This window comes from Rhagoletis zephyria, unplaced genomic scaffold (genome assembly GCF_001687245.7).
Source record: "Rhagoletis zephyria isolate East Lansing unplaced genomic scaffold, Rhagoletis_zephyria_1.1 Rzeph_scaffold_01913, whole genome shotgun sequence".
NCBI lineage: Eukaryota > Metazoa > Arthropoda > Insecta > Diptera > Tephritidae > Rhagoletis > Rhagoletis zephyria.
In genome coordinates, this window is record NW_016158997.1 from 18,532 (window position 1) to 43,284 (window position 24,753).

Consider the following 24,753-nt stretch of genomic DNA (forward strand, 5'->3'; position numbering starts at 1 on the left):
TACATTCTGCAATATTTCAAAGTGTTTTGATAACGATGCACTCAATTTGTTGTATTAAAACGAAGTAAAATAAACTTGCCATCTTTTTCCTTGTGCGTTTTGAACAGCTGCTTTTTAAATATATTACNGAATTTATCGAGGAGGTTTTTTTTAATCAGCTGATTTTGTTTTTGCTTTTACTGATTTGACAGCACACCCAAAGCGAATTTATTAAAGGTGGCGTTGGTAGAACAAAAACAAAAATTACAACAACAAATTATACGGACATTGACATTGGCTTTGTTTCTTTTCTTTTCTAGCAGATAATTATCAGGAAGAAGAATGGGAAAATTAAGAGGATTACGCTCACAGAGAGCAAAATAACGAAAACGTAAAGAAACGCAAAACTAGCAAGTAAACAGATCGTTGTATTTGACTATTGAACAGAGGAGAGTATAATTTTACGCACAAAGAGATCAAAAGAGGAAAAAGTAAAGAAACGAAAACTAGCAGAAATTTGCAATCACAGTATACACACACACATATATTCAAATGCATGCACAAATCCGTACATTCTGCAATATTTCAAAGTGTTTTGATAACGATGCACTCAATTTGTTGTATTAAAACGAAGTAAAATAAACTTGCCATCTTTTTCCTTGTGCGTTTTGAACAGCTGCTTTTTAAATATATTACTTTGCAGCTCTCTCGGTTTTTTATGCTCTCTTTTTGGCTCTCTTCTGCAAATTTTTTGTGTTAAGAAACGCTTTCCAGCAGAATCCAGTAAAAATTTGTGATAATTATCTGTTAAGAAACAAAGCTAATATCTGGCGCAAATTGTTGGCTTTGTTTCTTAACAGATAATTATCACAAATGATCACAAACTTTTGCTGGAAAGTGTTTCTTAACCCAAAAACTGGCCGAAACTAGCAGCTCTCTCTCGTTCTTCCGCTCTTCTTTCTTTGGCTCTCCTGCTAATTTCTGCTAATAAAATTTTGACTAGCAGAAACTAGCAGCTGTCAAAATGGATAAACAAAAGTTCGCGCCAAATATTTTCAATAGTCAAATACACCGATCAGCTGATTACTTTCTAGTTTCTGCTAGTTTTGCGTTTCTTTCCTTTTTCGTTATTTCGCCCTCTGTGAGCGTAATTCTTTCAATTTTCTCATTCTTCTTCTTCCTGATAATTATCTGCTAGAAAAGAAAAGAAACAAAGCCTTTGTTTATTCATTTTTACAGCTGCTAGTTTCTGCTAGTAAAAATTTTACTAACAGAAATTAGCAAGGGAGCAAAGAAAAGATGAGCGTAAGAACGAGAGAGCTGCTAATTTCTGCTAGTTAATTGGGTTAAGAAACGCGCTCCAGCAGAAATAAGTGATAATTTGTAATAATTATCTGTTAAGAAACAAAGCTAATCAGTNAATAGCGGTCCGAGATCGGCGCAACCTTTGTATTCTCTCAATCGTGGATCCAGTCCGGGTGATATGGGAAAGAACCCATGTTTAAAACTTGCAGTTTGAATGCCATTGGGGAAACAACCACCCTGTGGTATATGCAAGTGTCAGAAACAGCTGTTGTTTTGGTTTTGATTGGATAGTCGCGCGGTTTTTTATTCAAACAATCGGATTATAAACAAATTCTTCATTAATCATCGTATGAGTGCATTAAAATATTAAATACACATTGTCTTTATAAAGAAGCATGAAATTTCTGGAATATGGCGAAGAATTTCTGTTCGACGACCTGCCGAAGGTGTACAACGTAAGTGCTGTCCGTCCCTATTTAGCTTTAAATTATTTTATAATTTCTTTTCAAGCCCACACAAAAAGTATTCATTACACGCCTTTACGACTTAAAACAACTGCAGCTGCCGAAGAAAATACCAAAAATATATACAACCAAAGCGCTTGCTTGGCGTCTGAAGGTGCATTTCAACAGCAATAACGAGCAGCACCTGACGGACTCAAATTTTGTCTTCCTAGACCCCACTAAAAGTCCACACAACCTTCATCTCAGCGGTGAAAAGCGTTGTAAGGTGTATGTATTCGAGGAGACCTCAACGACACGCAATATTATGTTACTCATACAAAAAGGTCAGTTGTTAATATCCCACGTTTCCATTTAGTGTTTCGCTTTTATTTTATAGATGGGAAAATCACACATTTGTATGCTGGCGCTTGTGTCTTCATGCGTGAAATTTTACTTAATGATACATTTGTTTCATGCATCAGTATGGGTGTTGAGAAGCTATACATGGATTTAAGGCGTGCAACAAGTCCGTGTAACCCCAGCGAGTTGAATGATATTGTGGAAGAACTAGATCGTAAACTACAGTAAGTTTTGCGGAAGTTATGTACATCAGGAGATTTACTCTGAATTCTAATATTTATAGCAAAAGCAAATTATTTCATAAAATACAGTTGCTGGTTAAAATATTCGGCGACGAAGAATTAGTGGCTGAGCTGGGAAATCAACTCCGCGGTTTAGTGCATTTAAATGATACATTTCTAAATTACCATGGACATTTTCTGTGCTTGGAACATTTCCAGATGGACGCCGAGAAAGCACGTATATTCGTAGAACACGAGCCAAATAAGGAAGAATGTTTGAAATAGTGAGTTTAATGGCCCTATTATTTATAGCGACTGGAGCCTAGTTGCTGGTCTAGTAGCCATGGGTCCAGTATCGTACTTTGTATTATGTATAGCGCTTAACCTCTGTATACATAAAAGCGCAGACAACATCCGTGTTTACTCATTTGACATGTAGTTGTCCACAAAATAATAGGAGTGCGATATTTCGACCCGTTTAATTTTCTTAAGTCTAGTAGTTTATACAACAAACACCTTATAAATCCATATAAATCTACATTTCAAACTTTCTACAAAAATTGCAAAACTTTGACAACTTAACACCAAAGTTTCAAACTTTTTTATCTTTAGTCTTTAGAAATAATTTTGGTATGGAGTTTTGAAGCCAATTAAATTTTAGTAAAATAAGATGCAAGTTTCAATTTGGTAAAAAATACCGTTGATTTTTGAGAACTTTTTTGGTTGAAAGTGTTTCGCATTTTTTTTATACAAAGTACGCTCGAAATTTTTTTTATGAAAGAAACTGGCAAAAAAAAATTGGTAAAAATCAACGAAATTTTTCATCAGCTTGAAACTTGAAACTTCATTTTTAAAATTGGATGTATTTTTTAATTTTTACATTGGGCAAAACATTGCTACGTTAATTAGATAATTCTGGTCGAATGTCGAACACAGGATAATAGTAGTTTTTATAATTTTTGTACAAAATTTAAATGTGGATTTATATGGCATTTGTTGTATAACGTGCTAGACTTAAATAAAAAATAATAAACATTAATAATTACCTAAAAGAGCAATAATTAATTTTATTATACGAATTCTTCCTCCTGCTACTTATTACTTTTAGTTGTCTTAATTCGGAAGTACTAGTTACCGTCAAATTAACAACTGACAAGTGTGTGAAAGACAAATCGAACAATTATTTAGAAATACACTACTCGCCCTTGCCAAGCCCTTTTAATTTAAAAGTGCTAGCGTCTGCGGTGTATCCTGGTCATATTTTTGGCATTACATATGGTAATATGGAACCGCCAAGTTTGCCCGAATATTTGCGCAATTTTTGCAGAATACCGGGCAGACCGCGGCTGCCAAAAAAGAGGTGCGCATAAATTAAAAAAAAAAAAACTTTATTTCTAGTTAAATAACTTTTATCTCGTATCGCAGCAAACAGCCGAGCGGGGATGGCAAACCATTGCCTGAAGAAAAGGTCAGCCCAAACAGAAATACACCAGCCGCTTATTGTATACGCAAACCGAATTTTGAGTATTTGGATGATGAAAGCAATGATGACGATAGCGATGCGGCAAATTAATCTTGGATATACTATGTACTTAGACATACAAAAAGTATTAAATCTTATATATTTAAGTAGTAATAGAGAGGAGTATTTTGAAACTTAATTTATTTTCATTTAAATATGCTAGTATAATATTCCTCTTCGAGATCATACAAATCCATTGCCATTTCGTCCCGCAATTTCATTAGCTTCTTATCGCATTCCATTTGTTTTGAACGGAATAATTGCGAGTTATTGGTGATTGCCTCATTAACTGAGTGAAAATCGTTTAAAATTAGATACTGTTTAATGTCTGATACAAGTTTCATGAGTGATTCGCCGGCGCGCACTGAAAATAGAATAGAAAACGGGAACCGTTATTGAAAATATTTATTAAGAAAGCATTATCTTAACATACATTTAAGGAGATCATCGGATGTTTTCTTGGACTTACCGATATTCGCAGCACGCACTTGCATTTCATATGTATCCTGCTCGCACTGTGTTGTTTTGGAGATTTGAGAGTCGCCTTCGCCACGTGCCAATTTAATTATTTCTGAAATTAGAGGAAGGAAGATATCTTAAGTTTTGGGATATCAGTGGAAGCGAGGTAAATGCCGAAATAGGCAATGATTGCAAATAACTCCAAAAACTCTTTCTAACATCCAATTGATATGGCATTCTACATGATTTCAAAAAGTTGGCAATTCAAAAGTCAGGGAAGTCAAATTTTCTCAAAAATCTTTAACAGCCGGTCTCACCAGCAAATTAAATGGAAATGATTTTTTTATTTTCTGTCAATTTCTATATAATATTCAAAAAATTAAAATCATTTTTAACTTAAATTGCTTTCGTGAAATTGGCTGTAAAACAAAAACTATATATTTACATTCCAAACAGGCGAAGAAAGCGCAATCCCCTGCTGTACTTTTTTCACATGGGCCTTTTAATTTCAAATCTAGTAAAATATTTTCTGGGTAAAGAAGATATACGCATCCTAATGGTTGGTCTCGATGGCGCTGGGAAAACTACTATACTCTACAAACTGAAAGTTGGCGAAGTCGTAACGACAATGCCCACCATTGGCTTCAATGTTGAAACTGTGGAATACAAAAATATACGTTTTTCAGTCTGGGACATTGGCGGCCAACAACGCATACGTAATCTTTGGCATCATTACTTTGCTAATACCTCCGCGGTGATCTTTGTAGTAGACGCCGCCGATGTTGAACGTTTGAGTGAGGCGGCAGATGAGCTACATGCCATGTTGGATTGTCCTGAATTGTGCGATGCTGTGTTGCTAGTGCTTGCCAATAAGCAAGACTTGCCACAAGCGCTTTGTATTGGCAAAATTGTGAAGCGCTTGAACTTACATGACATCAAACAAGATTGGCATGTACACGGTAATTGTGCTACGCGCGGTAATGGACTACGATGGTTTTGAGTATCTGTGCGATATGCTTAATAAACGCAAAAAATATAACAACTAAGTTATACAGCCATACTTATGCCAGACGATCTGATAAACTGCTAGACAATGGCGATGACTACATATTTTATTTATTTTTTTAAATATAAACATATGTATATGCAGTAAGATAATATACCTAGGTACATGCACTGCTTTCAACGGGCGTATTAATACAAATATGCCTGGTATGGTGCCGGTTTTCATAATAAAGAATTTGTAAAGTTAAATTAAGTAGCGTGTAAAATATAGATACAAACAGCTTTTATGATATAATATTAGTGACTGCTATTTTTGTTCGCACAATTTTTCGAAACTTAGCCACGTCAGCGGCACATAGTTAGGCAGTGAACACTATTTGTTACGTCTAACTTGACGCTCATTTGTGCGTGCAGAATTATTCCTCGCTTTTGACTATCATCTAAAATTCCCCAAATGGGCGGCCGTATATCGCAATTATTTGGCCGTTGGTTTCCTAAAGTTGAACCGGAATTGCGTGTCGGTATGCTGGGCCTCGATAATGCTGGCAAAACAACTATACTATATCAGCTGAAATTGGACCGCAATATTGAGTCAGTACCCACGGTAGGCTTCAATGTTGAAAAAGTGCGTTGCGGCAAAATGGTAATGAATATTTGGGATGTTAGTGGGTCTCGACCGCGTACGCGCGTGCTTTGGGAGCATTACAATCAAAATACGCGTGCTATTATATTTGTAGTCGATGCAACAGATGTACGTCGTTTGCCCCGAGCCCTGGATGAGTTGCGGTGGCTGTGGTGTCGTCCAGAGCTAGCGGAAGCTGTATTCCTTTTATTTGCCAACAAACAGGATTTGCCAGGCGCCTTAGGGGCGGAACAGTTAATGGCATTGTTGCAATTACAATCTCTAACGCAGCAGTGGGCTATACAGGAGTGCTGCGCCATCAACGGCATGGGCCTGGCGGAGGGCTTGCAACAGTTACAGCAAATGCTGACAAGTACACGCGGCAAGCGACACAGTGGAACGTATTCAATTAAGTAATATGTATCAAATATTTAGAAGGAAAGAAAAATAAAGTAAATTTACTAGTTTGTGATCTGTACCTTCGAAATTCTCCAACATGCTGCGTACATCCTCTTTCAGACGTGTGTTGTAGGATTTTAGTAGCGCTTCCTTTGACTGCGGTAATGCACGCGCGCCGCCGGCACTGCTGCTCATTTTTAATAAATATATTTGTGCAAAAACTAATTATTAATAAAATATACTGCCAAGGCGAATTTATCGAGGAGGTTTTTTTTAATCAGCTGATTTTGTTTTTGCTTTTACTGATTTGACAGCACACCCAAAGCGAATTTATTAAAGGTGGCGTTGGTAGAACAAAAACAAAAATTACAACAACAAATTATACGGACATTGACATTGGCTTTGTTTCTTTTCTTTTCTAGCAGATAATTATCAGGAAGAAGAATGGGAAAATTAAGAGGATTACGCTCACAGAGAGCAAAATAACGAAAACGTAAAGAAACGCAAAACTAGCAAGTAAACAGATCGTTGTATTTGACTATTGAACAGAGGAGAGTATAATTTTACGCACAAAGAGATCAAAAGAGGAAAAAGTAAAGAAACGAAAACTAGCAGAAATTTGCAATCACAGTATACACACACACATATATTCAAATGCATGCACAAATCCTTACATTCTGCAATATTTCAAAGTGTTTTGATAACGATGCACTCAATTTGTTGTATTAAAACGAAGTAAAATAAACTTGCCATCTTTTTCCTTGTGCGTTTTGAACAGCTGCTTTTTAAATATATTACTTTGCAGCTCTCTCGGTTTTTATGCTCTCTTTTTGGCTCTCTTCTGCAAATTTTTTGTGTTAAGAAACGCTTTCCAGCAGAATCCAGTAAAAATTTGTGATAATTATCTGTTAAGAAACAAAGCTAATATCTGGCGCAAATTGTTGGCTTTGTTTCTTAACAGATAATTATCACAAATGATCACAAACTTTTGCTGGAAAGTGTTTCTTAACCCAAAAACTGGCCGAAACTAGCAGCTCTCTCTCGTTCTTCCGCTCTTCTTTCTTTGGCTCTCCTGCTAATTTCTGCTAATAAAATTTTGACTAGCAGAAACTAGCAGCTGTCAAAATGGATAAACAAAAGTTCGCGCCAAATATTTTCAATAGTCAAATACACCGATCAGCTGATTACTTTCTAGTTTCTGCTAGTTTTGCGTTTCTTTACTTTTTCGTTATTGCGCTCTCTGTGAGCGTAATTCTTTCAATTTTCTCATTCTTCTTCTTCCTGATAATTATCTGCTAGAAAAGAAAAGAAACAAAGCCTTTGTTTATTCATTTTTACAGCTGCTAGTTTCTGCTAGTAAAAATTTTACTAACAGAAATTAGCAAGGGAGCAAAGAAAAGATGAGCGTAAGAACGAGAGAGCTGCTAATTTCTGCTAGTTAATTGGGTTAAGAAACGCGCTCCAGCAGAAATAAGTGATAATTTGTAATAATTATCTGTTAAGAAACAAAGCTAATCAGTACCAAGGCGAATTTATACAAGGTGGTGTTGATGGCGAATTAAGATTTTCGCCGCATTACTTCTTACAGGCTAACCTAATATTCGCGGCTTGCGTTTTGGTACGCACGACGTCGAATTTATTTTTTTGCGTCACCCGAAATTGGCTTGCGTGCGTTTGCATTTGATTTCATTGAGCGAAACGTCAAATCAAAATGTCACGCAGAACAAAAATTGGAAATTGAGTTAGCTTCATACGCACGCCGTTCAATTTCGGTTGGTCCCATACAAGTTGTATGTGCATGAGAAATTTTTGACAGTAAATTGGCGGCGTGCGTGAATATTAGGTTAGCCTGTTACAGTGGCTACACACGACGAACATATCCGCGCACATGTGCGCCAACATGCTCGCTGTCGTTTGCTACAGACGGCGAGCGGCTCATAAGTGATTTTGTACTCAAAGCGTAAACATGGAAAGAAAAGACGCGGATGATGCAATTGAAATACTTATGACTTAGGGTTTTTTATGTATGTGTTACTTAAATTTATTTATATTTTACTTATATGTATGTACATACATATACATATAGTAATTTAGCCTCATTTATCAAAAATTCAATTAACGCACATGGCTTGGATGCATTTATCCGCGATGTGCACACTGCAAGCATCAACACAAAATGAGGTTGTTGTTTTTGTTTCCAATGCGATGCTCGCAAACCACGCTACAAACGACGAGCATGCTCGCTGAAAATCAAAATTTCCGCATGTGCGCGGATATGTTCGTCGTGTGTAGCCACTGTTAATGGCAAAGTGATGTTTTTGTTGTAATATGAATTCGCCTTGTTTACAACAAACACATCGTTTTGACATTAGGAAACTGTATGTCAAAATGATGTGTTTGTTTTAACTTTGTTTTGTACTGATTGTCAAAGTGCGTATAATTTGTAATTGTAATTTTTGTTTTTGTTCTGCCAACTGCACGGATAACAAACTCCCCGAGAGTATTCAGAATTGGGCTGATATTTTCAATGAAGACCGCTTATTTTTAATGGGCTGCAATATATGCCAGCGCTTATTGCTTGACATCTATTGCAGGCAACTTAATAGCTTGACAGCCATATGTGCTGGTGGTAAGATCGATGAAAAATAAGAAGCAGTACCCTATTTCATTATTTATGATTACGTTTGAGGTAACTGTTACACAAATTTTTTTTTAAGATTCTAAAGTTTGTAAACACCTAAATTGAGAGAATGTTGTCTGGTGGCGTCATGTGGCAAATACTTATATCAAGACATCAAAGTGCTCACACACAAAAACTTTCAATCATGTTGTTAGTCAAAATGACAGTTGGAGGTGATGACATCAAAAAAATTGCCGAAGCCAAATTTGCCGTGGTATCGTGTTTCGATACGAGTATTTGTTTTTCGATACCCACTCAGTACTTGGATCAAAAGCATCGATGCCAAAATTTCTTGGTATCGATCAAAAAGTATCGACTATGTACTTGTATTTACTCGTAGTATCATTCCATCCCCATGTGTACTGTTTTCTTTTGCTATTTCTGGGTTGATTTTGCTTTTGGTTTCCAAAGAAATCGGATCCATTTTCGCATGAGTTTGTCTTATTCAGCTTAAACTATTGCAATTAGTGACGCGGAGTATTATTCAAATATATTACATATATAATCTGCGTCGATAAATTGAACTTTGTGACCAGTTGTTTGAAAAAATCTGGAACGCAATGCGTTCACTATTTTTATTTCCATTTGCTTTACTGGTCAGCGTTGCTGCGCAAAAGCTGGAGGAGATCAATGTGAACAAAGTATACCACTATCAACCGGAACAAGTACATTTGGCTTTCGGAGGTAAGTGGACAAAAATATAGTTTATTTTAAGCCATCTAACCACTTTGAAATATGTACATACGTACCAATTTTGCGGCTGTGTCGAAATGAAAATTTTCCAGAAAAAATTCTGGAAGGTGCGGGGAAAGAAATTGTAGGGATTTGTAAAAACATATACATACATACATACCAATTTACATTGCAAATACATGCATACTAAAGTGCATCTGCTAAAATAATGCCTCATCACAATTAGTGGGTGGTAAAAGTGCATATGGGCATGCAAGTTACATACCTAGATATGTATTATTGGCTAAGCTTCAGATTGTTTGCCTTGAAAACGAGTTTCTGTTATCAGTATACATATTGCTAGCTTAGAGTGAAAANGAACGCAATGCGTTCACTATTTTTATTTCCATTTGCTTTACTGGTCAGCGTTGCTGCGCAAAAGCTGGAGGAGATCAATGTGAACAAAGTATACCACTATCAACCGGAACAAGTACATTTGGCTTTCGGAGGTAAGTGGACAAAAATATAGTTTATTTTAAGCCATCTAACCACTTTGAAATATGTACATACGTACCAATTTTGCGGCTGTGTCGAAATGAAAATTTTCCAGAAAAAATTCTGGAAGGTGCGGGGAAAGAAATTGTAGGGATTTGTAAAAACATATACATACATACATACCAATTTACATTGCAAATACATGCATACTAAAGTGCATATGCTAAAATAATGCCTCATCACAATTAGTGGGTGGTAAAAGTGCATATGGGCATGCAAGTTACATACCTACATATGTAATATTGGCTAAGCTTCAGATTGTTTGCCTTGAAAACGAGTTTCTGTTATCAGTATACATATTGCTAGCTTAGAGTGAAAAGTTGCTAAGTCGTATTTTTGTCAGATCTCATATTTTGATTAAGGAAGCAAGAGTAACTAAAAATGCATCGTTTCCAAAAGTATTAGGAAACTTTTTTAATTAATTCTTGTTTGTATATAATAAAAAGCAAATTTGCTAAGTCCAAAAGAGGTACGACAAATTCGGTAGGGTCAAATTAATACAGGGGGAGGGGACGTAACCCCCTAAACCCCCCTCATTCGAAAGGGGACACTTTACTAAAAGCTGGCACCAATCGATTGATTTTTTAATCAGTTAGTTGATTCGATTAAATTCAATCCGATTACAGTTAATCATGATTGATTTTAATTTGATTAAACAGTTATTAGTAACTGCGATAAAAAAATTAATTTTGAATCATTAACTCTTAATTTGATTAAGTTAGTTTGGTGATTAATTAATTAATGCTGAAATTTTCCTGTGCACACAAAGTCAGTTAATCGGGTATGGCTAAGTCGGGTTTCCTCATCAATCTAAGAAATTTGGTGTGCAACTAGGTTTTAATATCCCTCTGCACACGTGCGCTGTGTTGTATAAGTTCTCACTTTATGTATTACTAATAATAATTATAATTATTATTTTATATTATAAGCGTAAAACACAAAATATTTACTACAACTGGTGTTTGGTTTCGAATTCGGATAAAGTAGACAACGTAATGAAATTTTGCTTTTAATTGGACTAACGATTGATGATTAAAATTATTTATCGTAATTGCCGCCAGCGATAAACGATTAAAAAAAATTATTCATTAATCATACAGTTGATTACGATTAATTAATTTTACTGTTGTTGTTGTAGCAGCAAACAAGTTCCCCAAAGAGTTTTGGGGAGTGTTGCTGGAGTGACAGTCCTTAGCCAAATATAAATCTGGGTCGTTCCGGTTACGTAGACCCGACTGTCGTGGGAACGAATTAATTTTTCCCGTCAATCGCGATTAACATTTTAATCGTGAATTTTTAATCGTTAATCAGATTAACATTTTGCCAACACTGTATTTACTTATGGAAAATATTGCAAACATTAATGAGGCATTTATAAAATGAATAAATACGATTTTATGTACGTGGAATCTGTGTTCTTCAAGTAAGTGTATATGTTCATACTAATCGCAATATTTCTATAATTAAGCTCAAAAAAATGTATTGTTTTCATAGCCCAGTTTTTTTTCAAACCCTGGATTACATTTGACGCCTATTATTTACGCTCATTGGAGTGCGCTGATAAGCCAGCTCGTCGAACTTATTGTGGTGGGCTGCTAGTCTAGCAGAAAATGGCAAACAAAGATAAGAAAACAATAACAATGACCGATATTAAAAATAAAAAAAATTTGAAACTTATTTTTTACTCAATGCTACGCAAAAGCACTTTAGAATCATATGCATATTTTTCTTTGTTGATTGAGAGGACCTTCTGATTTTTTTTTTTTAAATCTAAAATCGTTAAATTATTACTATGAAATCAGAAAAATTAAAATGTATGAAGCTAGCTTTTTAGAATGCAATATTTCATTGGCACACCAGCAATCATGTCTTCTCTGTTTGCTACTTCTGTATTTACAGAACAATCCAATGAAGTTGTGGTGACATGGTCCACGCGTGATGATGCCATTGAATCCATTGTTGAGTACGGTTTTGATAGTTTAACACAGCGCGCCTATGGGACGTCCCAGAAGTTTGTTGATGGCGGCGATAAGAAAATATCACAATACATACATAGGGTAAAGTTACCAAGACACTTTGCTGTACCAGTAAACGAGTAGCCCATGACGGCTTGACTTTGTAAAAAAAGCCTGTACGATTTACTCATTTACTGTATAATGCATTATTATTGTTTTCTTGAGCTGCGTTTGATTCCCTTTTTGTTTCTTTTTCCTCGCACTCTGATTTCAAATATACACAAATAGGTCTCGATATCTAATCTCTTGCCCAACCGCACTTACTTGTATCATTGTGGCGGTCAATTGGGTTGGTCACCGCGCTTTGAATTTCGCACAGTGCCTGCTGGCGTTGATTGGGCGCCAACTGTGGCACTCTACGGCGATATGGGCAATGAAAATGCACAATCGCTGGCGCGCCTGCAACAGGACACGCAGCGTGGCATGTATGATGCGATCATACACGTTGGTGATTTCGCCTACGACATGAATACGGAGAATGCGCGCGTGGGTGATGAATTTATGCGACAAGTGGAAACGATTGCTGCCTATGTGCCATACATGGTGGTGCCGGGCAATCACGAGGAGAAGTAGTGAGTTGAGAAATTTGTTAAAAGAAGAAAATGTACGAAAATTAAATTTATCTTGAAACATTTGTGGCTGCAGCAACTTTTCGAATTATCGTGCACGTTTCAACATGCCTGGCGGCACGGAGAATCTCTTCTACAGCTTCAATTTGGGCCCAGTGCACTTTATTGGTATCTCAACGGAATTGTATTACTTCCTCAACTATGGCCTGAAGATGCTCGTCTTTCAATACGAATGGCTTTTACGCGACTTAGAGTCCGCTAATGAACCAGATAATCGTGCGCTTCGTCCCTGGATCATTGTCTATGGACACCGTCCAATGTACTGCAGCAATGGAAACGGTGATGATTGTACGCATTCGGAAACGCTAACACGCGTTGGCTGGCCTTTTTTTCATATGTTCGGATTGGAAGATCTCTTTTATGAGCATGGCGTGGATGTGGAAATATGGGCGCATGAGCATTCTTATGAGCGTTTATGGCCTATTTACAACTACACAGTATTGAATGGTTCGCTGGAAGAGCCATATCGCAATCCACGCGCGCCGGTGCACTTGATAACAGGCTCGGCGGGGTGCAAGGAGGGGCGTGAGCCATTCGAAAGAGATACGCCCGAGTGGAGTGCATTTCACAGTCAGGTGAGTTTCGATTGAGGCAAAGGGAGTAGCAAAAGTAAATGATTAAATATGTGTTGCAATCTATTTGCTTCCCTAGGATTATGGCTACACGCGTATGAAAGCCTACAATCGCACGCATTTGTATTTCGAGCAGGTTTCCGATGATAAAAATGGTGATATAATCGACGCGTTCTGGATAATCAAAGACAAACATGGCAGTTATAGCCCATAAGAAGTGTAACGAGAGCGGTTTGGGAATCGACAGAAACTGGAAAGGCATTGGTTATGTTTAGCACAATACGACAAATTACAAATAGTAAATGCTATTTACCACACAAAAATTTACGGCATAGTTTTAAGATATGGCATAAATTTTAATATATTGACATTCCATTTAGAAAAGATAAATTGGCTCATGACAGTATTAACCGAAAAGCGCAGCTCGTGTACCTAGCAGCGAATCTCAAGCGTATTTTATCTTTTTTGTGAAACCTAAGCTACTTACTATACTTATTGGTATATATATATACATACATACATATCTAATGAATTGCTTGTGAAATTGAGCAAGCATTAGACGCATTTGTTTAGTTTTAAGCTGTTTCTTTAAATTGTTAGTGAAATCCTATGTATTGGTGAAGTACATAACCTTAACTTTTTAAGTGTCTGATTTTGTTTTTAATTTTGTGGCCTATACAATTTAAATCTATGTAAATAAATATTTATTTGACGGTGAAAAAAAAAAAATATTTTGTTAAACCAAGAATTTGTTTCAATGTACCAGTGTCTTTTGTAAATATCTAAATCCTTTTTTGCAATTTTTCAACACCCCACTTTATTTTAAACTACATTTTAATTACTCCTTTATTTCTGTTTGTATATCACCAATACACACATATTTTTTATAAATTTCAAAAATTATTTTAAAGAGTCCACCCGCGACTATGTTGTCACTTGGTCGACGCGCGACGACACCAAAACGTCAATCTGTCAATACGGGCTTGAAAAATTTGAGTTCGTGCAAAATTCCACTCAGCCACCACAAAAGTTTATAGATGGTGGCCAAACGCATAGCACACAGTACATGCATCGGGTAAGTTAGCTTGCTCTGGCATTTCCTTTTTCCCACCTTAAACACTTCTCTTCCACACTGCAGGTAACTTTGACCAACTTGCAACCGGAGCAGCGTTACATTTATCATTGTGGCAGTCCGCTGGGCTGGTCACCACAATATTGGTTCCGCACACCGCCTGGGCATGCGCATTGGTCACCCACGCTAGCCATATACGGTGACTTGGGCAATGAGAATGCGCAGTCGTTGCCGCGCTTGCAGCAGGACACCCAGCGTGACATGTACGATGCGATTTTACATGTGGGCGATTTTGCATACGACATGCATTCGGAGAATGCCGCTGTCGGCGATGAATTTATGCGCCAAATAGAGGCTATAGCCGCTTATGTGCCGTATATGGTGTGCGCTGGTAATCATGAGCAAACATAGTGAGTAGTGTATGGGTGGTTGTGGAATGAAAATTTAGTTTATAATGTAATTTTTGCAATTGCTAGTAACTTTTCCAACTATCGCGCACGCTTTAGCATGCCTGGAGGCACGGAAAACCTCTTTTATAGCTTCGATTTAGGTCCCATTCACTTTGTTACCTTCTCCACTGAGCTGTACTACTTTCTCCACTATGGCTTGAAGAGTTTAATCTTTCAATACGAGTGGCTGATGCGCGATTTGAAGGAGGCCAATCAACCAGAGAATCGCAAGCAACGTCCCTGGATCATCACATTTGCCCATCGTCCAATGTATTGTAGTAATGATAATGGCAATGACTGCTCGAAGCATGAAACGGTGGTGCGCGCTGGGCTGCCATTGATGCACATGTTTGGACTAGAGAAAGTTTTCTATGAGCACGGTGTTGATGTGGCGATATGGGCCCATGAACATTGCTATGAGCGAATGTGGCCACTTTACGATTATCAAGTGTTTAATGGCTCTTTGCAGGCGCCCTATCATAATCCGCGTGCACCCGTGCATATTATAACGGGTTCGGCGGGTAATAAAGAGGGACGTGAACCCTTTTTCAAAGTGATGCCAAAGTGGAGCGCCTTTCATAGTCAGGTGTGTGAGCATGAAATGGATGTGAAGTTGGAATTGGCGGGAAAGTATTTGATTATACTTATTTTCATTTTTACTTTGTAGGATTTCGGCTATACACGCTTGAAGGCGCACAATGGCACACATTTATATTTCGAGCAGGTGTCAGATGACAAAGACGGTCAAATAATAGATGCATTCTGGGTGGTGAAGGACAAACACGGCAGTTATATGGAAGTTTGAGGTCGGTGCTGAACATTTTAGAAGAAGTTAGGCAAACTTTACATACATTTAATCACGTGGCAGGCTGTGAAATCGCCAAATGACGCCTTATATCTAATATTTTATTTACATATATATATACGATTAACGCAATAAATTGCGTATTTTATTTCTAATCGCTTAAGTACAAAATTATACATATGTACATGCATGAATGCCTAACACATTTACCTTTATACTATTTTAATGATGCAATCAATAAATATGTATGCTACTTTTACATATGTATACATACAATTTTTAAGAAAATATAAGGCTGTGCAATATTTATTGTAATTCAAAATTTTTTAATTGATCTAAAATAAATTGACTATCGGGCATGTGCTGCAAATCGTACTATTTTTGTATATTTTTATGAAAAGTAATAAATATCCATCCATCCATATCCATCGATTCAGTGCGAAATTTTGCTTCTTTGTAAATAAATCTCTAAAGTAAGGTTTGCAAATCATACGATTTGCCGCACATGCCCGTATATTTGAAACAAATCGTATAAAATCTTAACATATTTTTTATTGGAGAAAAATTGATGCACATAGATTTTTTTTTAAATATTCAAGCAAGTGTTTGTAAAAATTAAATACAAAAATTTAATGCAGTTCAGCCAACTCGACTCTGATTACCTACCAAATGTATTTTTACATATATAAATATGTTATAATTATAAATATAACGCTATTTAATCACACCAAATATACCTGATTTGTTTGACATCACTGAAATGGATTTCATCTTCTCTGACTTGGGTTTGATGTGATTTTAAATTACTCGATTTGATTTGACTAGTTGTGATTTGAATGATAGATATCCCTGCATATTCGTATTTTATTGCTGAATTTGAAAGGATGTGATGTGATTTGCCTTGGCTTCCCAGCAAACAGTTAGGTTTGATATACATTTAAGAATGATTTGAAATCAAAGCCTTTCTCAAATTTCAAACGTTTGAAAATGATTTGATATTGATTTGAAAATTACAGCTTTCTCAATAAAAAGGGGAGTTTGATCTCCATTTGAGAATATGGTTAACTCTCAAATCAATTTCAAAGGTTATTTATCAAATGTACTTCAAATGTGGAAACATGATAAAAATATAGTAAGGTAGAACCGCTGAGATTCACTTTTGAAATTCTTGACGTTTCCAAACAATTTAATTTTTAAATTTACTCACAAACTCACACACACACTTTCATTTTCAATCTCAAGCAACAACAGTTTCGAACAATTTCAATTTTTTATTTTCACTTTTATATGATTTTAAAATGTTGGCAAACTTCAAAAAAAAAATCATGGCCGACAAATTGAGAGAACGGTTCTACCTTGCTATGTTTTTATCATGTGTGGAAATAAAATTTATCATAGGAAATGTATATTTCATATTTGTTTTTTCTTCGCGATGTACATATGAATGTACATAATAAAAGAAACAATTAAGATAAAGTAATTTATAATAAATTCGTCTTGAAGGGCTGCAGCTTTTTCAATCGCGAAAACATCAAATCCACTATTTGTGGGCTTTCTCTTTGAATTTTTTTTCTATTCATTGTTTTTTTTTCTATTGATCTTAATTTTATTCTTACAATTTTTGATTTAACTGCGCATTTTTATATCGTTTGATACTTGACATCTTTCTTCAAATCAACCTCAAATGAATTTCAAATGTAAAATTAATCAATTTGAGAATCATTTGAGAAAAAAATTTGAAATCACATTGAGAAATACATTTTTCTCAAACGTTTAAAACTGTGTTTGCTGGGTTGTTGCTGTTATTTGAACTGACTTGATGTAGTGGTGGTTGACTTTGCTTCATGTCTTGATTTGATACCACATCATTTGATTGATGTAATGAAATTTGATTTCTCTTGACTTGATGTGATCGATCTGACTCGACGACTTGATGTAGCCTCTGTATGAATTGACTTGGTTTAACTAAAATAAATAAATAAATATAAATCAAAATGATTGACTTGGCTTGATGTGATCGGTTTGGAATTGATTTGATGCACTTTTTGCCTTATGTCTCTCAATTCCTTTGATTTGATTTGGTGCAATGTGCTATGTGGCTGATATGTGATAATTGATCCTAGTGTTTGTTTGCTAAATGTGACCTCACATAACTGACTTTTATCAAACTTTCTTCTATTTCTCAAAAGCAAATAACAACGAAATCTCAGTCACTTGGTCCACCCGCGACGCCACCAACCAATCAGTGGTGGTGTATAGCGAAAACTATGCCGATACCAAACGTTTAATCAACATTACTGGCGACTCGCGGCATTTTGTCGATGGCGGACCCAAGGCGCACTCCCAATACATACACAAGGTGACATTGCGTGACTTGAAGCCGCAAACGCGCTATGAATATTCTTGTGGCAGCGATTTTGGTTGGTCAGCACGCTTCACGTTCACCACACCACCCGCTGGCAGCGACTGGCAACCACGTTTGGCCATTTACGGCGACATGGGCAACGAGAATGCACAATCCTTGGCGCGCCTTCAGCAGGACACTCAACAAGGCATGTACGATGCAATCATACACGTCGGCGACTTTGCTTACGACATGGATACCCAGAATGCGCGCGTGGGTGATGAATTCATGCGACAAGTGGAAACCATTGCCGCCTATGTGCCGTACATGGTATGCCCTGGTAATCATGAGGAGAAATAGTGAGTGTGAATAGTTTTGAATAACTCAGTCTGTATGAATAATAATAATTTTTGCGTGTAGCAACTTTTCAAATTACAAAACACGCTTCAATATGCCCGGCGAGGGTGATAGCCTTTGGTATAGCTTCGATTTAGGACCCATACATTTTGTATCCTTCTCCACCGAGGTATACTACTTTTTGGATTATGGGCTCAAGTTGCTTACCAAACAGTTCGAGTGGCTGGAGAATGATTTACGCGAGGCCAACAAGCCAGAGAACCGTGCGCAACGTCCATGGGTCATCACCTATGGTCATCGGCCGATGTATTGCAGCGACAACAAAGAGTACGATTGCAACGACAAACTCGAGACATTCATACGACAGGGTTTGCCGCTGGGAAAATTGTTCGGCTTGGAGGATTTGTTTTATAAATACTTCGTGGATGTTGAGATTTTCGCACATGAACATTTTTACACGCGGCTCTGGCCCATCTATGATTTCAAGGTATACAATGGCTCTGCAGAAGCACCCTACACCAATGCCAAGGCGCCGATACAGATTATAACTGGCTCAGCTGGCTGCAAGGAGGAACGTGAACCGTTTTCCGAAACTTTGCCAGAGTGGAACGCTTTCCACAGCAATGTAAGTGTCATGAAAAAGGCTTCGAGTAATTTTTTTTTGGAGATTCAATTTATTTTTTAATTGTTAATATTGAATTAATTTTTTTTCCTCGCCAGGACTACGGCTATACCCGCATGAAGGCTTACAATCGCACTCATCTCTATTTCGAACAAGTTTCTGATGATAAAAATGGCGAAATCGTCGATTCATTCTGGATAATCAAAGATAAACACGTGGCCTATAGTGAAATGTGAACGCAGATTCAGGAGTGAAAAGAAAAAAAAATCATAAAAATATCAAAACCACAAAATTAAAAATTGGCTGTAAAACTGACTGCTTTTAGCCGCAAGGACGATGGTGACGTTAGATTTTAACTTTAATTGATTAAAAAGATACTCTCATTTGCTCAAGAATTGCTTTTCTGTGCTAAGTTCGTCGATATAATTTAATTTAACCCTTATGATCACACATAACACTTTTATTTTATGCGCTTGATTAATTAAATATATGTATATAAAATAAAAATAAAAATTGTGTCCTGAAATCCACGCTGGTATGTAGACATTTAATTGTACCTTAAAAATATTGATGTAATAATAATCAATCACCCTCATTGCGAGAGTCGTGCCGAATGCAAGTCGTTATTCGAGAGTCGAATCGTATCGAAAACTTCACGTCATTGCCTGAAATTTCCACTCGACTAGTGTATTAATACGGAAAAACTTGGCAGCACTGCATATTTTTCGACGATTTTCGTCGTTTACTTATTTCTGCACGACAGTAGACAATGCCAATGATGTCGAGTCGTACAATTTAGCATAATTTACGACTCACGCAATGAGGCTGAATATAATTAGGGGATTGACAAGACGTGTTAACCATTTTAAAATCTTATGCTTAATATTTTTTTTATGTAAAGGATTTCTAACTACACCGAAATGTTTTTAAACTGGTAAGTTTGCAAGAATTTTAACATGGGGTGATCGGCAAGGTTAATTTCTTACTTTTTGCTCTTTTACATTCAAGGTCGAAAGTAATGGCCCTTAACAATTTGAAAAAAAAAATGTTTTTTTTTTATTTTTTTAAAAAATATTTATACTTCGAGTTTATTCTATTAATCAGTTTGCATTACAAAGTCGAAATTAATTGGCAGCCTTCCTCAACAAACTTAGCAGCCTTGTCTGAGTTTGCGCTCTCACTATTTTGTCCGTTCGCTTCATCGACCCTCTAGTACACTGTGCCAGAGATGCCCGGCCCATACTGATAGCCTCCTGCGCCACCGACGCCAGCCACAGGTGGTACTACCCCAGCGCCAAGAGCGCCCAGTCCACCGCCCACCACGCTATTGGAGTAGCCACTGTAGTAACTGGAGGGATAATTGTAACCCAAACGCGAGTAGGGATAACCGCCACCAAAACGTGCATTATAGTAGGAGTAAGGGCTGCCATAGCCGCCATAGGGACCATAGCCGGCGGCAGAACCGTAGCCTGCGTTATTCCCATAGCCGCCGTAAGCGCCGTAACCACCATATCCGGCGGTGCCGAGTCCACCAAGGCCGCTGTAGCCAGCGTAGTTGCCATAACCACCATAGCCGGAATTATACAGCGAGCTGCCCTCTTTGGAATGCGAAAAAAAGAATTTATTAATTTGTTTTTTTATCGCGTTTTATGCGCCGTTGCCTACCCAAACCGAGTCCTAGTCGCGACGAGTACGGATCCCATGTGCCACCAACATAACGTTTCTCCTGCTTATGTGTATCCTCCAAGGGATTTAAGCTGCTGGCTGCCGCATCCAGCTGCTCATCGTTCGTGGACGCTGCGATCGCCGCGTTATCCAGCACGGATTCCGCGTAGGTTGTTGTTGTGGCAGCGCAGAGGGTTGCGAGCACGATGGCGGTGATTAGGGCCTGTTTCGTGTCGGGGAGATCAGACACACACAATAGCGCGTACGGCGAATCCACCGAGAAGAAAGAAAACACAAAAACAGTTAAATATTTAGCATTTTTGTTTAGTAAATTCACAAAGCATTTGCTGAGAACAGCATTTCAAATTTAGTCCTTTTTTAGAAATCACAATGGGATCCTTTTTTCACTTACAGCACACTTCATTTCGCTTCTATTTACTTGAACGTTTCTATCGCACACACACACACGAAAAATGTAACGCTTTCCGTCTACTATCTACCTTTAACTTCGAATTCGATTGACTGAATGTCGTTTACCAGATGCTTAACGGCTTTTATATCTGGAGAAAACCGCGCTATTGTTGTGCGTCCATTTGTTGCGGCGGCGGCGCTTCTCAGACTTTCAAACTTGCCGCTGTGCACATTAGTATGTTTAGTCGCTGTGTGGATGTTGCCTTTTTTTACAGATTTGTAGTTGTTCTTCGTATTTGTTGCTACTGTTTTTAATTTACAACGCCGAGGCGTGAATTGTTTAGGCAAAATTTGTTTTTCCCTTAGTGGATGTAAGGTTTAGAGGCTTACTTACTTAGTAACTAAATAATTTGCAATTGACCACTACTCTTACTAACTTATACTTAGTGAATATTGCGCTAAGTTGTTAAAAGTCATTCCGCGAAAGGATCCGTATTAAGCAGGGACATTAGCGGTTATGGTTTTTATAATAAAAATCATAATTTAAGTAGGAGTTAAAATTGGGCTTATAGTTTTCTGATAAGATTTAACCGTTATTTTATGATTTTTATTATTTCGATCTAAATAATCCTTAAAAAATAAAAATTAAAAATACCGCTTATTTTTGATCGAAAAAAATAGAAAAGAAAATACAAGGCGTATTTAACACGTGTTTAATACACCTTGAGAAAATATAACGAATACATTTGACGGAAAATAATTCAAATTTAATGATTATTCTTGATCGAAAAATAAAAATAAAAAAATAAAGATTTAGCAATGATGGAAAAACAAAGATCTGCATATTTAACGGTTATTTTGGGTCGGTGGTATTAGGCAACGATTTGTGTGAAGACCGGAAAGGGTCGAATGACTGAATCGGGCCCGAATCATAGCTTCATTACCGATATCGGTAAATCATCAATGAAAATGGAATTATTTGCCGTTACGATTATCGATATCGATTTGGTATTGTACGTATCTATAGATAAATAAAAATCAATGTAAATAAATAAGATGAATTCACCGAAAAAAACGCGATAAATAAATATTATTTGTCGATAAAGCTTTCCCCTATGAACTATTTATCGATAATTCGATTTTTTGACATTGAAATATTATGTCTTATCGTAAGTATCGACGCTTATGCTTAATTCATCAATTTTTTCAGCATAAAAGTTTATCTGTTCATCAAGTATCGATATTTGCGATGATGTTTGTAATTACTTTATTGAAGCATTACTATTTATCGGTAAATAAATTTTTTATTTTTCTAACGACTTTGATAAATTGATTGAATTTTTAGATTTTGATCGATAAGTCGGTCGTACAATATTGAATTATTCATAACTTTATAGATATTTATCGACCAATCGACTATTAACGATAAATCGAGTTTTATTTAACGGTAGTAAAGTATGTTATCGATTAATCAATATTTATCGATAAGTGAGTTTTTGATTTTAGATTGATCGATACTATTCAGCATCGTTTGCCAGAAAGTTAAAGGAAGAGACATTCTTCTGAAACACTACTTTTGAAGGCGGTTCCCCGTCCACCGTTAGCCCTAGACTCATAGCGGACATTTTTGACTTTCTTATTCACGCGTGAACAGGTGGTGGTGGTATTTCGCTACTACGGCAGCAGTATGCGCTGCGAGATAAGCCAGATAAAACCACCCATTTTGAATAGGACGTATCAAGTAAAGACTAGTGGGAGGTTAGGCTTTAAATGCCTCCTAGCAGATCTGTAAGCAAACAGTGCGTGGATCTAGATAAGACGAAAATACTTGAAAGTAAATTGAGAGATATCATTAGAGTCATAAGAGAATTTACACATCGCACACGATCTTCAAAAGTTACACAACTCAAAATTTAGCATTTTTAAAATTATGCATTAAAAATGTGCACAGAGATTTTTTTTAGATTTCAGCAAAAGCTGGAGCATACTTTTGTTATGATTTGTTGAAAAAACCTAATGATTAGCAGGTGCTAAGAAATAGTTTTTCGCATTTTCTGACGAATTTGTCATTTTGAGTTGTGTCACCTTTGATGATCGTATGCGATATGTACATATATTGCCCTAATTTGAAAACTTAATGATTTCGAATCGCAGTTACGGTCACGTAAATAAGCTATTAGAGAGGTATACAGTGACTCACACAAATGACCACGTGTTTTTTTTAAATAAATAAATAAATAAATAAAAAAAATGTGGANAGTTACGGTCACGTAAATAAGCTATTAGAGAGGTATACAGTGACTCACACCAATGACCACGTGTTTTTTTAAATAAATAAATAAATAAATAAATAAAAAAAATGTGGTAAATTCCACAAAATTTTATCAAAATTTCAACTTTTTAATGTGAGTCTTTAGAGCACGATATTTTTATAGAAAAATGACAAAAAAATTTAGCTCGAAAATCATTACGAATATTTGAAGAAAATTAATACGTGGTCATTTGTTTGAGTCACTGTATGTATGCGTACTTTGTGTATTTGGCGCTGATGATTGCCGGTTCCAAATTGTCAACTTCAAACTTCTCAGCCACAAAACTAAAAAAAAACGTTTATTTGTATTTTTATTAATGTTTATTTAGCATTTTCATGTGTTTGACTTCGCGTGAGAATTTTCTACAAAATCACGCATACGCTTGCGCATAGAACCACAGGCAGGCATGTACTTAAGTGTGTACATATGTATGTGCGAATAAATACACTTGTACATTTTTTGACTAAAATCTACATAGTATGTATTTTACAACTTTTATTTACACTTTGTTAAATTTTCTTAGCTTTGTAGATTTTGTGTTAAAAAAGTACCTACAAATATATACTAAAACATGTATATACAGTGGCGAAATTGTAAATAGGGAAGAGACATTTTACCATTCTTTGGATATTTCCCGTGCGCGTATTTAATGTTTATTGTTTAGCTCGTTATTTAACAAAAATCATGTAAGTCAAACTTTATACAAAAATTAGGAAAATTCGACAAAGTTACATCAAAATTTTGAGATTTTTAATTGCACTTCTTAAATCGGATTCAAGTTTTCTTCCATGTGGTTGTTGTAGTGTTACTGTCTCTGGGCGAGCAACTGAAAAAAGCTTTGAACGCTTCTGAGATGTTCACTCTACTTCAACTTAAAGGTAGAAATAGAACGATGAATCCGCCTTAGAAATATTTTGAGTATGCGGCCTGCATGCCAATAAGTTTTAGTAAAATAAAGTGCAAGTTTGAACTAGCTAGGACTTACCGTTAATTTTTTTTTGTGGAAGGCGTTGCACATTTTCATCACAAAAAATTTTTTCGAACATAAATACTTTGTATACAAGAAAAAGCGTAAGCAAAAAATTGCCAAAAATCAATGGTAAGTCATAAATACTAAATTTTAATGGGCTACAAAATTGCATACTAAAAAAAAAAATCAAAAACAATCTGATTAAAAAGTTTCAAATTTTGATGAAAACTTGTTAAAATTCACCGAAATTTTATAAACGTGGAGCGTTTAAACTTTCATTTACATGTTTTTTTTTTTAGATAGGAAGC

The 24,753-nt window shown here is 36.3% G+C and overlaps 5 protein-coding genes and 2 pseudogenes across 11 annotated transcripts in view; 4 read left to right on the forward strand and 3 right to left on the reverse strand.

The window, feature by feature from the left end:
• LOC108365571 (ADP-ribosylation factor 4-like) overlaps window positions 1-5,337 on the forward strand; it is an 8,904-nt pseudogene extending 3,567 nt beyond the window's left edge.
• The window catches only part of LOC108365572 (40S ribosomal protein S12, mitochondrial-like), a 25,114-nt gene extending 7,727 nt beyond the window's left edge, over window positions 1-17,387 (reverse strand). The window contains exons 1-2 of the mRNA XM_017619627.1: window positions 17,381-17,387; window positions 13,922-13,929 (exon numbers count right to left, since the gene is read on the reverse strand). The gene's annotated coding sequence lies outside the window, so the exon portion shown is untranslated. The remainder of the gene's footprint in view (window positions 1-13,921; window positions 13,930-17,380) is intronic.
• On the forward strand, window positions 1,488-3,963 carry LOC108365568 (uncharacterized). Its single transcript, XM_017619626.1, has 6 exons — window positions 1,488-1,739; window positions 1,795-2,071; window positions 2,125-2,311; window positions 2,371-2,592; window positions 3,417-3,668; window positions 3,734-3,963. The coding sequence occupies exons 1-6, from the start codon at window positions 1,680-1,682 to the stop codon at window positions 3,879-3,881; spliced, it is 1,146 nt and encodes a 381-aa protein (XP_017475115.1). The 5' UTR covers window positions 1,488-1,679; the 3' UTR covers window positions 3,882-3,963.
• On the reverse strand, window positions 3,955-6,681 carry LOC108365573 (mediator of RNA polymerase II transcription subunit 22-like). The gene is made up of 3 exons (XM_017619628.1): window positions 6,396-6,681; window positions 4,300-4,401; window positions 3,955-4,194 (listed from the first exon to the last, which is right to left on the reverse strand). The coding sequence occupies exons 1-3, from the start codon at window positions 6,508-6,510 to the stop codon at window positions 3,977-3,979; spliced, it is 435 nt and encodes a 144-aa protein (XP_017475117.1). The 5' UTR covers window positions 6,511-6,681; the 3' UTR covers window positions 3,955-3,976.
• On the forward strand, window positions 5,702-6,381 carry LOC108365570 (ADP-ribosylation factor 4 pseudogene; annotated as a pseudogene).
• LOC108365566 (acid phosphatase type 7) lies at window positions 9,306-19,542 on the forward strand. Of its 7 annotated transcripts, none has more exons than XM_017619621.1 (6): window positions 9,306-9,548; window positions 10,046-10,176; window positions 14,350-14,513; window positions 14,577-14,920; window positions 14,987-15,545; window positions 15,627-16,496. In XM_017619621.1, the coding sequence occupies exons 2-6, from the start codon at window positions 10,053-10,055 to the stop codon at window positions 15,762-15,764; spliced, it is 1,329 nt and encodes a 442-aa protein (XP_017475110.1). In that variant the 5' UTR covers window positions 9,306-9,548; window positions 10,046-10,052; the 3' UTR covers window positions 15,765-16,496. The 7 variants fall into 7 exon arrangements, with proteins under 7 accessions (XP_017475110.1, XP_017475112.1, XP_017475111.1 ...); XM_017619623.1 differs by lacking the exons at window positions 14,350-14,513; window positions 14,577-14,920; window positions 14,987-15,545; window positions 15,627-16,496 and adding exons at window positions 12,122-12,279; window positions 12,466-12,809; window positions 12,883-13,441; window positions 13,518-14,172 and having other exon boundaries at window positions 9,308-9,548; XM_017619622.1 differs by lacking the exon at window positions 10,046-10,176 and having other exon boundaries at window positions 9,308-9,679.
• A 439-nt stretch (window positions 19,543-19,981) lies between these two features.
• LOC108365581 (keratin-associated protein 19-2) lies at window positions 19,982-21,740 on the reverse strand. Its single transcript, XM_017619638.1, has 3 exons — window positions 21,165-21,740; window positions 20,753-20,975; window positions 19,982-20,685 (listed from the first exon to the last, which is right to left on the reverse strand). The coding sequence occupies exons 1-3, from the start codon at window positions 21,174-21,176 to the stop codon at window positions 20,297-20,299; spliced, it is 624 nt and encodes a 207-aa protein (XP_017475127.1). The 5' UTR covers window positions 21,177-21,740; the 3' UTR covers window positions 19,982-20,296.
• Window positions 21,741-24,753: the final 3,013 nt, after the last annotated feature.